Source organism: Cyanistes caeruleus, chromosome Z (assembly GCF_971803275.1).
Source record: "Cyanistes caeruleus chromosome Z, bCyaCae1.hap1.1, whole genome shotgun sequence".
Taxonomy (NCBI): Eukaryota; Metazoa; Chordata; class Aves; order Passeriformes; family Paridae; genus Cyanistes; species Cyanistes caeruleus.
In genome coordinates this window covers 40,043,117-40,060,090 of record NC_141732.1, presented here as the reverse complement: position 1 = coordinate 40,060,090, position 16,974 = coordinate 40,043,117, and the positions used below count along the sequence as shown (strand labels likewise).

Genomic DNA, 16,974 nt, shown 5'->3' with positions numbered 1-16,974 from the left:
GCATAAGAGAATAGACTCAAGTCCATTTTACATGCATTTCAGTCTAGTAATAGTGCTCACTGTTTTATTACTTTGGTTAAACATATACAAACTGAATAATCAGAAAACAGTTGCATGACACTTATATTCCAAACTACATTGCTCAAGGACTTCCTCAGAGACAAAACTTGTCTCTACAGCTAAAATATCACAGTCAGCAGAGAGGCAAAGACTTGAGATTCACAAAAGTGGTTAGGAATATAAATTATCACAATATTTCCACATACATTATTTTTCCTGCAATTCTCAGTTAAAAATGTTTCTAAAAGTAATAAATATTATTAAATAACAATTGTACAATAAAACTTCCTTTTACAGCAAAATAGTCACTTTTTAGTTTTGTTGTTGCTGCCCACACAATGCAAAGAAAAACATTTACCTCGAAAGAAGAAACCTAGCTTCTTTCAAGTTTTAACTCTGCAGGACTTTACTAAGAAGCAGTTATCACAGCAATCCAGACAAAAAGGACACAAATATATACTAATTATAATCTTCACATTCTTCACTTAGTAGAAAATTTCACTTAATTTTGCATTAATGTATGCCTGGGTGTGTTTGGTGTCTTTTTCCTCATGGAAGAAAAAGGAGGACTGCTGGATAAAGTTTTTATTTGACCTGGACTTTGTTTGATCTTCATGATAGCTGCATAAAGTGTAAATCTGCATCTTAATCTCAAATTCTGAGGCTTTGTTTTCTGAGTCATCTGCACTGTCTCTTACACAGTGGGGTAGCAGAATGAGTCACCTAGCTCTAGCTTCTTTCTTCCTTTGGTTTCCGTGACCTGTTGTGTTGTCAAACAAGGTATAAACACTCTTTGTATGGTGCTTTTGCTAGAAATGTGTAGCTCTGAAATCTTATCCCCTTTACTGAGACAAAGAAAAGAAAAAAAAAAGCCCTGCATTTTCTCCCTGGAAGCCTTAGGAGATAGTTACGTTGGAGTGTGCAGAGGAACAGATCAGGGCTTGTGAACATAAATGTCTCAATAAGAGATGAGCAGTAGGCTTTGTATCCCCAGAGGTTCTGCTTTAACTCTATCAACCAATTAGCATGGTTATAATTTGGCAACAACTCTCTATTCTCATTACTGGCTTAAATGCCTACTGGCTCATGTTTCCAGGCTTCACATTTCTTATCCCTGAAGTTTGCTCTCCCCAGACAGCTTTTCACTCTCTATCCAAGCCTCTGGCTAACTGCAGGCAAACTGTATATCCATGTTATCTTTTCGGTGAGCCTGCCCTCATTACAGCTGCATCCAATGCAGATATGGCCAAGGTCCACAGACATTGTATGCGAGTGAGTAGAGTAAGTCCAGCTGATCATAGAGCATTTAGCGGAAATTCACCCACATTTTGACAGCTTTGAACACACATGGGTGTCTGAAGAGTGCAGTCCTCAGCTTGGGCAAAAAAGTGGTTTTGACAATGCACTAAGGTATGTCTGAATTTAGACTTGATGCAGACATATTTTGAAACTGTCAGGCAAATAAAAAGGGAAGTATGACTCCTACTTCAGCTTAGACTTCATTTATGCAAATATGGATTATGGTAATAATCCTAATACAAATTCTTGGTTCTAACACTTACTTTGGATAGACATTGGGAGATAAGAACAAAGTTTTGAAAGCAGGATTTGCAAACTTTTTCTAGAACATTCACAAGTTCCAAATATCCCTCTGATAATTGCAAATTTCTTAGAAGGTGCAAAACTTTGCTGGTTATTAAATCTACTGGCAAATGTCTAAATATCCATCAATTCTATCAATACATTATAGCTGGCATCTGGCATTGATGTGCTAGCAGCAATCACACAAGAGTATAATTTTTGAAAAATTCTCCTCATATTACTGCACATGATGCCTGGGGACCATAGTGATAAGAAATGTGACTATATTATTCCACAGTGAGGAAAATGTATGAATACAGACTATGGAAAATTTAGTGTTGGCAGGTAATATTTACCAGACTGTTAAACATTTTGTTCCAATGACAGTGCACATTTTGCACTGAAGTCTTGTTCCCAGGACTATGTCCTTTGTTCAAGTTTTTATTGAATGTCTGGCAGACAGGTTTTGGCAGAACCAGTGTTACTTAGCATTGTGAACCCTGCAGGAGATGAAGTGGAGTGAAACAACTGTATAACTGAGCAAAAAGGCAGGCATTAAGCCATGGAAATTGCATCTTCTCATATGTTGACCAGCCAGGCATGTTTAGTTTGAACATTCTCCTCTTGCATTAAGGAAAGGGAAGCTGCAATTCCTCACTCTGAATAAACTCCCTTTTGCCAGAAAGTAATTCAGTTTTCAAACCATATTTTCAGGTTTCATTGCTTCTGAAGCATCTGAAATTGAAAGTTTGGAGACATGATTTTACCTAGATATCCAGCCTATCACTGCCAGCAACATTGGATGAATTTTATTAACTTAATAATTAGTCTAGATCTGCAATAAAAAGTAATCACAATCATCTGGTTCACATATAAATGTTCTTTGTTTAAAGGCATTAAATTTTCATTGTCATTAGTTCCTATACTTGCAACACAACTGAAATCACAGCTGTTAATCAGATAGGACTCAAAACCAATGTAGACAGTCTTGCAGGATATTTAGGGTTCTGATTCTGACTTTGCAGCTATTTATTGGAAAAACATCAAAAGATACTATCATATCACCTAATCTCAGTGATTTCTATTGAGTCTAGAAAATATTTTCTTTCAGTGAAATCCCACTTCTTGAAGTCATGGCACTGAATTACCACAAGCAAGTGTCTAGTCCTTGAGATTGCATAAAAAATAATAAAAAATATGAAGGACTCCAAACCAAAGGTGAACATTAAAAGACTCACATTATTATGCTGTCAGTTGTCAGGTTTTCAGCTAACTTCTCATCATTTAAATCTATCTTACTACTTTCACATCTCTTAAATTGGTGGCAAAGTTGTCTCTTCACAGAAGTGAGCCCAGCTGCTCTAGCAGGTTCAATTAGTTCTTGTTGCAGTCAGTTTAAAATTGATCTAATGACAACCGGTTTGGAACTGCTATCCAAATAGCTTTACAGTTTATTCACCCTTTTCATAAAGGGGGAAGCTAAATCTACCAGAGAGACAGGGACCAAAACCATGTCAGGATCCACAAATGGAGTACTGAGTGGCACACAGGCTCTTCCTTTCTGGACAGTTTAGAGGCTGTGTGATGTAGAAAAGCCTCTGTATCCTCATGTGTGGCAGACCTGCTGGCCCACCGTGTCAGCAGAGCACTGTTGCAGTGCAGTGGAGCTATTGCCCCCTCAGACCACACTGCATCTAGACAAGATGTGTAACCCTTGCATCATCACTGGGTATGCCAAGCTGGGCAGATTGGCTGTGCTGACAGAGCAGCTCAAAATAGCCACTTTTCCCTGGAGGCACAGTTTGTAAAATAAAGTCTGGGAAATTTAGTATCTCTGTCAAGCAGTTTCATTTTGTGTCTCCTTGACATCAGCTTTAATTTCCAAAACATGCAGCTAAGTGGCTGCTTAAGTTATCAAAGCTAAAGCTAGGACAGTGGTAAAAAAATTAAGATATTTATTTCAGTGTATGTTTAGTGCCTTTAATTCATACACCCAAATCTTGTCACATTTTTCTGGGATATTTAGGAATCCAAAACTGACATAAGGAAGCAGGTGGGCTTTTTGAAGACACCTAAGGGTTATGCTTTGGGATATAAGACCTGTTCCTATTTCTTTGCCACTCCCAGTCTACTGAAACAAAATTTTAAGAATTCCACTAAACTCAGTGCCATACTGATTTGGGTTGAATTCAGCATTTAATTGCTCTCCTTTGCTCTCAGCTCCCATTCAGACCTAGAAATATCAAATAATAACTTTCTTTAGTAAAATTAATCACAAACATTTGATTCACTAATGTCTCAATTTGGCTTCTAGATGTCCTAATTACAGAATAAGGTGCATTTTTACATAGACGCAGATTCCATGATTAGTCTTAGGTGTCTCAATAATTTCAAGTTTTGAGATTACTCAAAATAAAACTTTCAAATTGCAACTTCTCCATATTTAAAAGCAAAAGGTACAAAAAATTATTTCAGAATTTTAACATGATAGTCCTGCCTGAATATATTCAAAGTGAATTCTTCAGTCAGTTTGACTACAGTATGACAAATTTTTAAACTTAGCAAATTCTTAGAACCAAACGTAACTTTAAGTATACTCTGGGGTAGGCAGGTACTTAACCTAGACTTACCCTGCTAAGTTTTTATGAATCAAGTCTGAAGATTTGATTTGAGAGACTGGTGCTAGAGAAGACCTTGAATTGCTGAAGGCTAAATCTTGACTCTGGCACAAGTATTGCATTTACAGGAACTGTGTCTATTGAATTTGACTCATAATAAGATTCATAGAATGGGAAAATAACTTTATATAATGCTTTAATGTGAACAGTACAAACATCCCTTAAAGCATTTCCCAGTACCAAAAGTCAAGGGCATTTCTGCCAGAAATGTGTCTTCATTGTATGTGTATTTTCTAAACTTGATATTTAGAGAAAAACTAGTATATTTCCAATGCCTATCACTTGCTGAAGGCCAAAATGAAGTTATGCTTTGGCAAGTAAATGCAAGTGACATCATTTGCAAAACTGACCACTGAGTTCAGATAGTCTTCACTGCTTATAACAAGAAAAGATTTTTCAGATATGTCTTTGAACAGTCATGTACATCTTGTATTAAGTCTATCAAACACAAGTTATTTGAACTTGTCTAATCAGTATGCAACATCTCGTTTGAAACTGTTAATTCAAGGACACCTAGATCTTCACCATAAGCAGAGAACTACTTATAAATAGCCTTAGCACTGAAATTAATAAATTGAAGTTACAGTATACTGTTACAATATCATAGAAAAATCAAAGCACACACCTTGTACACATAGAGATCACAACAAGTCATTGCTAAAGTAAGATACAAATGTTTCGAATAACATCATATAAGAATTCAAACTTGACGTCAGAAAGATAAAATCCTTTTGATATCAGTGACACTGAATAATGCGTTTAAAAAATATTTTATGCTAAATTTCTGAGTTGGAATTCTAGTTACTGAATTCAGATTCCTTCCATGGTTAACTAGCATAATCCATCTATAATCCCCATAGTTGTGCTTCTTAGGTAAAATCAGAAGTAAGATTTGTAATACTAAATTTCTCAAGAAATTGAGACTGCTGGATTCTATTTTTTTTATCTGAACAATCACACTTGTCATTTTTCTTTTGGTAAAAACACATGGCACAGAAGATAGTTTTATACTGTCAACAGACTGACTTGAAAAATATAAATATATACTGTATTAATATATATAATGTGTATATACACTATCAACATTCACATTAGAGAATCTAAACAATTTTGTTGAAATTACTTTTAAGAAAGCCTTTTGCTGTGATTTCATGTCACATAAAGCACTGAAAATGTTCAAGTGTACCATATGAAATGCAGCTTCTTAAACAAAATATACTTGTGAAATGTATGTGAATATGTGGGGTTTTTTTAATGTACATTTTCTTTTCAGATCTGCAATTTCTACCAGTTATAGCTTGCAAGTTGCAATAACTAAAAGAGTTATCTGGAGTCAGTGTTTTCTTTCAGCAGGCTGTTGCAGGCAGAGTTCACTCACTGAAGAAACTATAGGCAAATTATTCTCAAGGTGATAGTTGATGAGATGACTTATGCTGTCAAAGACACGATCTTTTGTACGAACCTTCAAGAAAAGGATGCAAAAAGATAGATTAATGAGTAATTCCCCCTTAACTTCACACTAAAATTGTCTAAAATGACAAAATCATATTTTAGAATCTGATCCCTCTTCCATCAAAATTGGTGGAAATTTGGCACTTACCCAGTGTGGCTCCTGTTTTTTCTCTCACTCCCCCTATTTTCACCAAATATGTATTTTGTATGCAATTCCATGGACCAGCATACTTTTATTACTCTTTCTGAATAGATCTGCTTGAATACTTCTGTTCATGATTTTCTTTCACTGTAAGTCAGATTTTTAGATCAATTTTTCTTCTTTGAAGGACCACCTGCTTTGAGGTGTTTTCACCTTTTTAATTAGAAAGCACTATTGTGCCAGATATGTTAGAATCCAGCTTCTTTGAGCACCTCAGCATTTTTGTGCTTCTCTTAAGATCTTCTTCTTCCACTACTCGAAAATTCCCATCCTAGAAAGAGATCCAGCCACCATATATACTTACCTTGGGTTTGCCCTATGCTGCTCAATACATCCTTGTGCCATAACTTAAACACTTCAGGGCTGGAAAAATTATTTTTCTAGCCCACATACCAGCCCTTTGTGGCGGCATCCTGCTGGTATATAACATTCCACCCATGGTAGGAGGAAACTGACATTGCAAGATAAAACAGCCAAAATTATCAGAAGCCAAAAACTAATCTATATTACAAAGCAATCTTTAATTATTTAGCCACATATCCACAAAACATTTCCTTCCTAGGTTTCAAATGAGTTAGGCATACAGCTACTGCAGGCAGAGCACAAATCCACCTCGAGCAAACATCATGTTGCACTAAAACTTTCTTTTGGGCTGGCTCTACACTGCCTCAAGCAAATGCCTGTGAGCACTGTTCTAAGTATGAAATGTCATCTATTCTCCTTGAACTTTTCTCAGGAAGAGAGAACAACTTGTGTTAAAACTTTCAAAAGTCATCTTATGCTGTGGTGGACACCTCTCCTGAAATAATTCAATTTCAACATTAAGTTCTGTAAAATCTGCTAGAAGCTTAACACAGTATGTCCCGTGGTGACATAAAAAAAGGAAACTAATAACTTTGATGGCATATGATGCTTTCTGGTCAGTCTGCACATAATTATGTCACTGAAGGAATCCAAAAGGCTCTCCCAAGTTCTGAAGCATTCTGCTTTGAAATGTCATTTTTCCTAAAATCAAACTATATTTTCAAAATGAAAATACACCTTTAAAAAAGGCACTAACTTTACTTATCTGTATTCTGAGATGTTCTGACTGTAAGTTAGACACCCTACCATCACCAGAGTCTAATTCTAAATCTAGAAAAATCCAGCAGTCCTCCATTTTAAGCATCTGATATCAGACCGAGAGATTTCTTTTTCCTTTTTTTACTTTTTTTGTTAGCTGGATGACAGCAGAAGCAATTGGACAGTTAACTCTGCTCTGAGAACACGCCCTTAAGACCTGCTACATGTCACTGGGTACAGTGTGTGAAATTAATTTTCAGGCAACATTTGTGTGAATCAGTCTTCAAGAACAATCCTGCTGAGACCAAGCAGACGAAATGCAAGCCACTGGCACGCTGTGGTGGCTGGCCACACACTGGCATTTTATTGATGATTCTCTACTTTGACAAGTTGCAAATAGGGCTGCTCAGAGGCTGTGTCAGGATCCCACAAGTCATACAGAGAGCACAGCTGTCTGTAACTAGCTACAGTTGCAGAAAATCATTGTTCTGGAACAGTGCCTCCTGAGCAAGGCACCTCAGGGCCATGATGGTACAAGCAGGCTGAGGGAAGGGATAGGTGCAGATAACAAGCAGGTCCCTAACCAAGGAGGTCACCAAATTAGAGATGCACTAGAGGCAGTGCAGTGAAGGGGGGGGGGGGCATCCTGTACAGGAAGAAAATGTCCTGGAAGTCATCACAGGACCTGAGTATTCCATGCCAGTCAGCACTGCAGAAGAGCTCCTGGTGGGGCACAGTGTTCCTGCACTTACCACATCACACAGCAGCGTTTCCTTTGCAGTAGCCGGTAACAGTAATTTGTGGGTTTATGCTGAAAAGAGTATTAGGCTATCTTTTTGCAGGAGTCATAAAACTGTTGCTGAATTTTAGCAAAGGAGACCGCCCCTCAAGAGGTGTAGAGCCACTCCCCTGGGCTGGTGTACCCATCAAATCCAGGACTAAGCAGCTGGCACCTCAAAAGTGCAAACCCATTCTTTGACTGGCCTCATGTGGAAAGTGTAATTAATTGCAACAAGTACCAAGGGTGCTCCTCACCACTGCAATACAGACTCTGCAGGACTGACATAATTCTGCCACAGCTTTTTCAGCTCAGATGCCTACAGGCTGGCATTTATGGCAGTTTCTCCCTTACCTTGCAGCTGGTTATCTAAAGTTGTCCTTTATAGAGGAAAAGGAGTTGCCTACTTGCAGCTACCAGGAGAATAAAGAATAAAACTCATGACAATGGTTCCAATCTCTCTGAAGAGCTCACGCCTCCACAGAAGCTGGACGGGACAGGCTACAGAAAACTAGAACTCCCTTGCCCCCTCCATCCTGCTGTGTGGAAAGTCCCTTCATCAGCTGAGGGAGCTATTGTGCAGCAAAGAGATAGAACAGGCCTACCCCAATTGTCTCCTGGGCATATATGCAGGAAAAAACAGAGGGCCTGGTCCATATCCCAGGTAACAGACCTGCCAAGTGGAAATTGCCAGTGTGCACGCTAGTCAAACCTCCCTCCTTTAGCAAGAATGCTGCGCTTTTGACCAAGACTACACAGTCAAAGTGTGAACTTGCTTGGGAATCAGGTCCCTAAGGCTCCCTGCAATGTGCAGAAACTATGCTCTAGGTCTTCTGCTAGGCATCAGGGAGAGAATTAGATATGTGATGGCACAACAGAGATACGACGTGGTGCTTATGATAAGGTGTGAATAAGCTGCAAAGAAGATTAAAGGCATTTAGATAAAATGAGTAGAGTCAGAAACGTCATCTATTAGTGAGGAATCAGTGCTTACAGTTCCTTCTGGATCCACCAAAAGAAGATGCTTGGCTTGTCCTTTGTGCATGCCTGTCAGCACATAGCAGCCAGGATTTGTGGTACTCTTCCTCACAAGGAAATCTCCACATTTCTTTAATAGCTGTTCTGCTTCTTTCCTGCTCATCTCTCCTTGATACCATGGCTCAGCGCTCAGCTCTTCAGCCTCAGTCTGGACAGCTACTTTGGATAAAGGAGGACCGGTGCATCCCGTGGAGGTGGATTTCTTCAACATAGCCTCAGATGTTTGATTCTTGAGAGCATCTTCAAATGGTTCTGATTGTGGAAATAGAAACAAAAGAGGTAAATCATGTAGCAAAATGGTGATATTCTGGGTCATTTTAAACTGGGTTTATTTTGCATTACAGCCACTTCTCTTTATGAGAAAAATGAGGGAAAATATACTAATAGACTTACCAATTTATATAATGTATGTAGACTGAGGAGTGTAATGTGTTTAAAATGTATATTATGCACAGAACAATACTGGCAAAAATCAGACTGAACCAGACTGGCAGGATCTTCTGAAAGGTACTGCTTTATTTCAGCAGTGGCTATTGTCAACAGCTGAATTTATACGATCTGGTACCAGGCAAATCTCTCCTTCAGTCTTTCTAGGTATGTTAGACAGTTTAATTTCAAATAAATTGCATAGTAGGGATACCTAATGTCATTATACTTATATCTGGTCTCTGTTCAAACGACTTATTCATTTAAAAATTATCCATTACTGAGTCTCCAGCCCAAGGCTATGTCTAGTAGGGAGCATTCACCCTCACACGCAGCCCACTCCTAGCCTCCATCTAGGAAGAGAACCTTGCAAAACAGACACAAGTTAACACATTTAACATCATTTGCCTTGCTAAAATCAGCCTTGGGGGAGCATCTTTTAAACCTCAGCTAAGTCCTGAATTCAGTGCAATTGTAGAGTTGAGTGCAAAGAAGTGTCATTATGGATCCCAGCAGTCTTACAGAAATAGCAAATGTGTCATAGGGTGCTTCGTTACATGTTGTACTGACCTCTTGGAAGCTATTTACTCTTGAAAGACCTTCATCTGGCCCACCAGTACATTTCTAAAAGAAATGTTTTTCTGTGCCCCTAGGCTTACAAAAGGACATCTGGAGGGCGAGCGGCACAGCAAAACGATACATCAGCTCTAAACAGATTGTTCCGATGCAAGGAGTACAAAGCTCTGTTTGCATGGGGCCACAGAGAAGCTAGTTTAGGTCAAAGAAATAGGAAAAATATTGTGCTGTCACAGCTTATTGATATCTCAGCTAGTTATTAAAGGTAGCTAATAAATCTCTTCACTATACTGCAGTCTGCATGAAGTCCAACTTAGGTTTAGCTTGACAAACCACTCACTTAGGGTTAATTGGCACATTTTCTAATTCTACTTTTCTCTGATGTTCCAATGGCTGATAAGAGTTAACATCCCTGATTTCAAACAGCAGATTTTCCTCATTTCAGATCTATATTCAAAGATAGATACTCTCTCAACTTTCATCCTCCTCCTTTCTTTCAACTGAACATCTCACTAAGCTGTGGAAATAGAGCTGTATCTCAGTAAAAACATGCCAGAAAAATGGTTTCTGTATACTAAGATAACAGAAATGTAGATATTTTATTTTACAAATAAAATAACTTGTAGGAACCAACTGCTTTGTCTCACTGCCTTTTAATTATATGAACTGAATTAAATAAAGCATGGATAAGCAATTTATTTGAGGGAGGAAGAGTAAATAAATCAAGAAAATGTTCTGTGCATCAAATGCTTTCACTGTTTCTTCACTTTTCATATCTTCTCAAGGCTGAAAACAAAGTATATTGGTAGCACCAATACTAAACTATGGCTGAGGCTTAAGCTGTGGTTTAGCAGCTATGGTGATGATTCTGATCTAGGAGAAGCAGCCTTCAAAGTTGGAACAGATAGGGCAGTAGGCCTACCCAGAGAAAGAGGTAACTCAGTACTTTAATTTCCATGCTAGGTTCCTTGTGGCACAAAGCTTTTCATATATGCACTGTCTCCCTCATAATATACTTACAGGACAGGCTGAAGACAATTCTTCACCCATCCATACCTTCACCCTCCTTCACTTTCCTCAATGGCAAGATTCCTGATTAATTTTTCTTCTGACATAATTGTCTCTGATATTAAGGATAACATAGGCTGCCACTAACCTTAAATCAGAAATTTTCAGACTAGCTCCAAGTCTTCAGCCACCTTTAATTTAGTTCAGTCCAGTATGAAACCACAATGGATTCTAAAATTCATCATAATTACACCAGGAACATTAAATTAGGAAAACTAAAATTTTCCTATTTTTTTTGTTTAATACAGAGCTAATGCATAAACATATTTGGTCACTTGTTAGAAAGAAAGTGAATAGGAGAGGAACTCACTCATGTCAAACAGATCCTTTCCTGGGCTGCTTGCTTCAGCATCCTCTGCTGTTCCACTGAAAGTACTTTCAGCGTCTGCCTGAAGTGCCAATAGATCTTCTCTATTTATGTGCTGGGTGTTTACATATATTGGCAGCTCTGCTGGTGGTGCTACTTCTGATTTCTCTTCTGACATACTACAAATATCCAGAGATCCTAGAAAATCCAAGACCTTTTTTTAATCAACAGAACAGTATTTAACAATTACCATAACACCACATCACCACAGGTTTAAAATTTCCTGATTGGGAGATGTAAAGTCAATAATTGCTGGATCTAGTAGAAAAAGTGTTGATTAATGGATTCAGAACTGTATTTCAATGAGGGTATGGTGGGGCTGTTTCCCAGGAGGAAAGGAAATCTTTGTACATAAAGACTGTAATTTTCAAAAATTATATTCTGCTGGGGAGTCATGAGAGGAGGAGAAGGTATGAAATCCTCAAATGTGTGTAGATTGACAATAGAGAATATAATCTGGCATTTGAACAAAAGCATCCCTAGAAACACAGCAAAGCTATCACATAAAGCTGGATGGGGTGAAGTTTTATATGTATTTTGAAATGACTTGAAACTCAAGACAACAAAAGGAACATTATGCACTATTTTCTATTTGTTGAGTAGAGAGCATTGCTTCCCATTTTGAATTAAATTTCTCACTTTAGGCTTTTCATTTGAAAATTCTATTTTGCATACTCTAGTGGGTCAGATTTTCAGAACAGATCTTGCAGCAGACACTTAATGATCATGGGGTTTTAAGATACAGAAAGTTAGAAAGCTGAAAGTCTGGGTAACTCTTTATGAACTGCTCTGCAGAAGAAAATATTTCATGAAGGTGTGCATTTAATAATTTATCCAGAGGTAATTATCAAATGCTTTTCAGAGGTATCAACACTAAAACTCAAAGGGAACCTATCAACCAAGTTCAGTTCATTGCCTTAAGACTTCGAGGCATGAGACTTTCACATGCTTTCCCTTCAAGACCACCTGCAGTATTACAGTTAAAAGTAGTGAAACTCACCTTGTTTAACTGGCCCGTGATGCCATTCTTCACTGAATTTTTCTCCTAAGTGATGGCTCTGATAATAAATTTGCTCTCCTCCCACTCCTGACGCAGACTAGAATGGACACATGTGCAAGGAATTTTTCAATTGCCTTTAAAATGCTCAGACACATTACAAGTGGCTCTGCTAATTTCCTTGGATGTATTTTCTGTACTGTCACTCTTCCTTTCCACTTCATCTAAATGTCAGAATATATATATATATATATATATATATATATATATATATATATATATCCCAAATACATTTGAGTAAGAGTAAGATATTGCCAGTGACCTTCACGTGTTCTTCCCTGCTTTCTGCTTATAGTCACCCCCATGATACCAAATGATGCATCATTTCTTTACTTTGTACTCACATAGTGAGTTTTGACAACCTATTACTGGGAGAAGTGCTCCACAGAAACACACGTGGGAACAGAAGACAGCCCAGCACTTTTCACAGCATGAGCTGAAAGATTCACATTCGTACCAGGGCATGCACTTGGGCACTAAGGGGAGGATGCTGGCTACAGACAGGACCCCTCTGGATTTAAGCCGAGTTGTGCTGGATCTGAAAACACCTGTTAGGGGCTACATTGATACTTCAGTCAAACTTCTGACAGGAGTGCTGGTAGAAATATTCAAGCTGACCTTAGCTCAACACAAGGTGGAAAACTTATCAAGGAACCTGGCTAAATACTGATCACTGCCATGTCATTAACGTAATGAACTGTTAGTAATGAGTGCACTAGATTGTTTAAATGATGCTGCATTAAATCATTCCCAAGTAATGTGCACTATTTGATATTCTCTGAAGCAGACATGGTCTCTGCAAATGTGGATGCCCCCAGTGGATTTCTGTTCCTTCAACCTGGCTAATCTTTTAACACCATGAGGATTTCAACTTCTTTAATTTGTTCTGAACCTGCCTTATGTGTTGCCCCCTGGATCTACAGCGGCCATTCAGATGGAAACTGGCCACACAGGAAGGGCTGCGAGTTACAGACAGTCACAACGTATCCACCACAAAACCATGTCTTTTAAAAGATTTAGATCAATCAGCGGGATAGTAGAAATGAAATGATACTGACCTGAGCTGTGTCTGCCGCACTGGGAAGCTTTGTTTTGAGCCTGGCATCAAGGAATCCGCCAGGGGGAGGTATTTTATTTGGGATGTTGTTGTAATAGTGATGCTCTGTTGCCTCATTATCTTCCTCCGTCCATGGGTCCTCAAAACTTTGCATCCTATAAGGAAGAGAGTGCTTTCTTTTGCCTCTCACTTGTCAAGCACCTACAGATACTTTCAGCAGTTTAAGGCTGCCTGCCAGAGGATCACTGCTGCATGTTGTATGGACACTTCAGCTATCAATGTAAGTTGGGAAGCAATGATGGATCATGCAGCAGATCTCTGTTTAGACAAACTGACATAAACCTTCTTTGTAATGGACCAAATTCTTTCTGCTGAGTAGAGTGTGTTTAAACTTAGCTTTAAAGACCATTATAAACTGCATTAACAACTCTATCTAACCTTAAAATAGCACTTGTATTATTAATTGATTGACTGACTAGGCTCTAAACAGCTGTCTTTCATTATGACTTCTCTATCACCAATGTAATTCTACAACTTCACAAAGTCAAGAGATGTGAATACAGCATGCTTCCAGATTAGGATAGTAGCATTTTATATTCCCTACATACCTATTTCTGCTCTGATATAAGAGATTACAGAGTGTACAAGTTCACTAGGGTTTCTTGTAAGGTTAGTAAACACATAGCAGTCCATGTGTCTAAATAAAACAGAATGCTATTTCTCAGCCTTTTGAACATATACGAGCAGACAAAGTTTGTATCCTCCAGATATCACTGCAGTCAAACCTCCCTGAAATATATCACATTCCTAGAAACATCACCGTAATATGAGAAATACTGAAACATCATTAGTCATTTTGGAAGCCCAGCAGTCTGACCTACTCCATCTAAACTGACACAGCTGCTGTGACAGTAATGAGGAAATGCCACAAATAACAACCATTCTTAGCCATCCAACTCTGCCTACTAACTACAGCACAAAATATCTGATCATTTTAACATCATTGTGAAATCCATATTTAGCCTATTCTTTTAAATTGTCTGTACTTCTTTCATATTTGTTAGGTAAACACTGTTTTGCTAATACAGCAGAAATATTTTTTAAGTTCAAGTCTGTCTCCAGCAACATTGTCCACATTTCATCAAGTAAATTGAAAGCTAAAGAAGGTCCTTTAGCCGTCTTCTGGAATTGCACTCACCTATCAGGGAAAGTCGGTGTCTTAGAGGGGCATTGCAAGTACTGCTTAAATCGAAGCTCAAATGCTTGCCCTATGGTGCTGATGACATCCTGGGCCAGGCCATCACAGCATTCCAGTATATGACAAGCTAAATGAAAAAGATTGACATATGCAAATCACTGTTTATGTCATGGTGGGATGCAATGACCTATGACAAAATACCTACATGTCAAGCTTAGTTACCCTATTAGTGACGTACACATTTTATTAAAAACCAATTCTGATATAGTGAATTTCAGGTAATCACAACTTTTTAAAGGTTACATAAAATTGCACTGATGTGTAACTGCAATAGACAAGGTCATGAATCTGTTCCACTCCTTTATCAAGTCCATGAACAGAAAAAATCCTCAAAATTTCACCTGTTATTACCTGAATGTAATAGATTATGTAAGAATCCTAAACTTTAAATTGATATTATAAAAATATTAATAGATGGTAATAATAATAATAAAAGCTTTATTTGTTTTCCTCAGTTTAATTACTTCACTTTTATATCTAATCACCCCAAGTTCACCAGCTGCTCTCTTTTCCCAAATTACACTCTGAGGGAGGAGTAGTATCCACAGATACCTTCTAGATAATGAGCCCTGATCTTATTCCAGGAATGCAGAGATTGGTGCCTGTTCCTGCTTGTTTGCATGGAGACACTCCCAGCAAACTGCAGGGTTTCTGAGGAGTGCAGAGCCAGCAACCTGATTAACTCCAGCATCTCTCTGTGCAGCCTCTCTGAATCCACTGTGACAGAGGCAGTAAAGGTGAAGGCTAGCAACACAAACTCTCTTGCTGTAGAAGACTGAGAAACCCTTATCAGCTGTCAGAGCAGCCAAATCTGCCCTGGTTTTAAATCAGAGAATGGCTTGGAGGTCTTGTCATATGCAAAAACACAAAGTGGTGAACTTGTGAAGAGCTCACTCAGCATTGCAGGAGCACAGATGGATGCTAAGTGGTGGAAGCTAAAAATCTCAATGAACAACATCTCAGTGATATCCAGAGAAGCCCGAGTGAGTTAATTCTCCATACTCTGAATTGGACAAGCATATTGTCTACTGACTATAGCCTGGATTGGATTTCAAACCAGATCTTTTCCAAGTCCTGCCACATCTTGTTCAAAGTTACTGATTTTTTTCACCCCTGACTGCTTTAACAACCTGAATATAAACTCTTCTGCTGAAAAACTGCATTTTAGTGCATGCCCAGTATCCAGCTTATTGGAACCAAATGCACTGGATGCCAGTATCCTACAAATGAGGGTTGGTCATGACATTTAGTTAAAGTAATACAGGGAGATTAAGAAGGTTTAGATACAACTTTTGCAGAGGCTGAAATATTGGATAGACTTCTGAAGAGGCCAGAATAAAGGGCCAAGGAGCATGAAGTTGTGCAAATATGGAATGTCTGCTGTCTCTTCCTCAGCAACAGCAGCAGCAGCAGCACCTCATTCAGCATGAGATGGCACCAGCCACAGTGCCAAATGGATACGATGGTGTTCTCTTCTCACCTTAGAGCATCTGCTGTGCCAACCAGCAAGCTGAAATGCCTCGTCCAGGGAAAATGCCCCTACCTGCATGCTGAAAGTGGGTTCAACAGACAAAAACAGGATCTCCACTGTGTCCAAAGACAGAGGCAGACATCCTTGACTAGCATTCATTTTTTGATGCCCTCTGCAATACTGCTATTAGCATTGAACAATCAGCCCCCATGGAAGGTGTACACTTATCTCCAAAAACGTGGACCAAAAGTAGTTAGGCCAAACAAAGCTAAAATGTTTGCACTCTATAACTAGAGTGCAAATTTAAAGAGGCGACATGGCTCACTGCTAAACCTTTCTGGAGCCGAAATGAAGCATGAGTCATTAAGTAGTTTCAGTAGGTGACATAATGAGTAACCTGTTTCCTTGGATACGTGAATGGACTTTCAGCAGGTAGGAGATATGCTTCTTGTAAAAGGATGAGAAGGTTTGGCTCACACAGAGATGATTTCTTGTGAATGTTACAGCAGAAAATAGACAGCCTGTAGCTTGCTAGATCCTGAATGCAAAGCACGAAGACAGCTTTTCCATCCTGGGAAGAAATGAGTCTAATATGCAAGCTATACTACAGCATTGGTGGTAGGGTAGCATCAGTAACAGCAGCAGTAACATTTTTGCTAGATACAGATGTAAAAACAAATTCCCTTTTAAAATAATTTGCAGACAACATAGACAGATGATGGTGAAAGAGGGCAATTCAGGTCCCAATTAGACCCTTTTAAAGAATGTGTTTTAATACAGGTGACATGCAATGTCACTGATCTGCAAACCACCACCACCAGATGTATACATGAGTGGGGAAAT

The 16,974-nt window shown here is 38.6% G+C and overlaps 1 protein-coding gene across 3 annotated transcripts in view; it reads right to left on the bottom strand.

Moving 5' to 3' along the window:
* Nucleotides 1-25: 25 nt before the first annotated feature.
* SHC3 (SHC adaptor protein 3) overlaps nucleotides 26-16,974 on the bottom strand; it is a 57,747-nt gene continuing 40,798 nt past the window's right edge. For all 3 annotated transcript variants that reach the window (XM_023944911.2, XM_023944906.2, XM_023944907.2), the window contains 6 exons: nucleotides 14,601-14,727; nucleotides 13,404-13,557; nucleotides 12,289-12,385; nucleotides 11,232-11,426; nucleotides 8,808-9,103; nucleotides 26-5,781 (listed from right to left, as the gene is read on the bottom strand). In XM_023944911.2, the coding sequence (XP_023800679.1) occupies nucleotides 5,653-5,781; nucleotides 8,808-9,103; nucleotides 11,232-11,426; nucleotides 12,289-12,385; nucleotides 13,404-13,557; nucleotides 14,601-14,727 (998 nt within the window). In that variant the 3' untranslated portion in view covers nucleotides 26-5,652. The remainder of the gene's footprint in view (nucleotides 5,782-8,807; nucleotides 9,104-11,231; nucleotides 11,427-12,288; nucleotides 12,386-13,403; nucleotides 13,558-14,600; nucleotides 14,728-16,974) is intronic.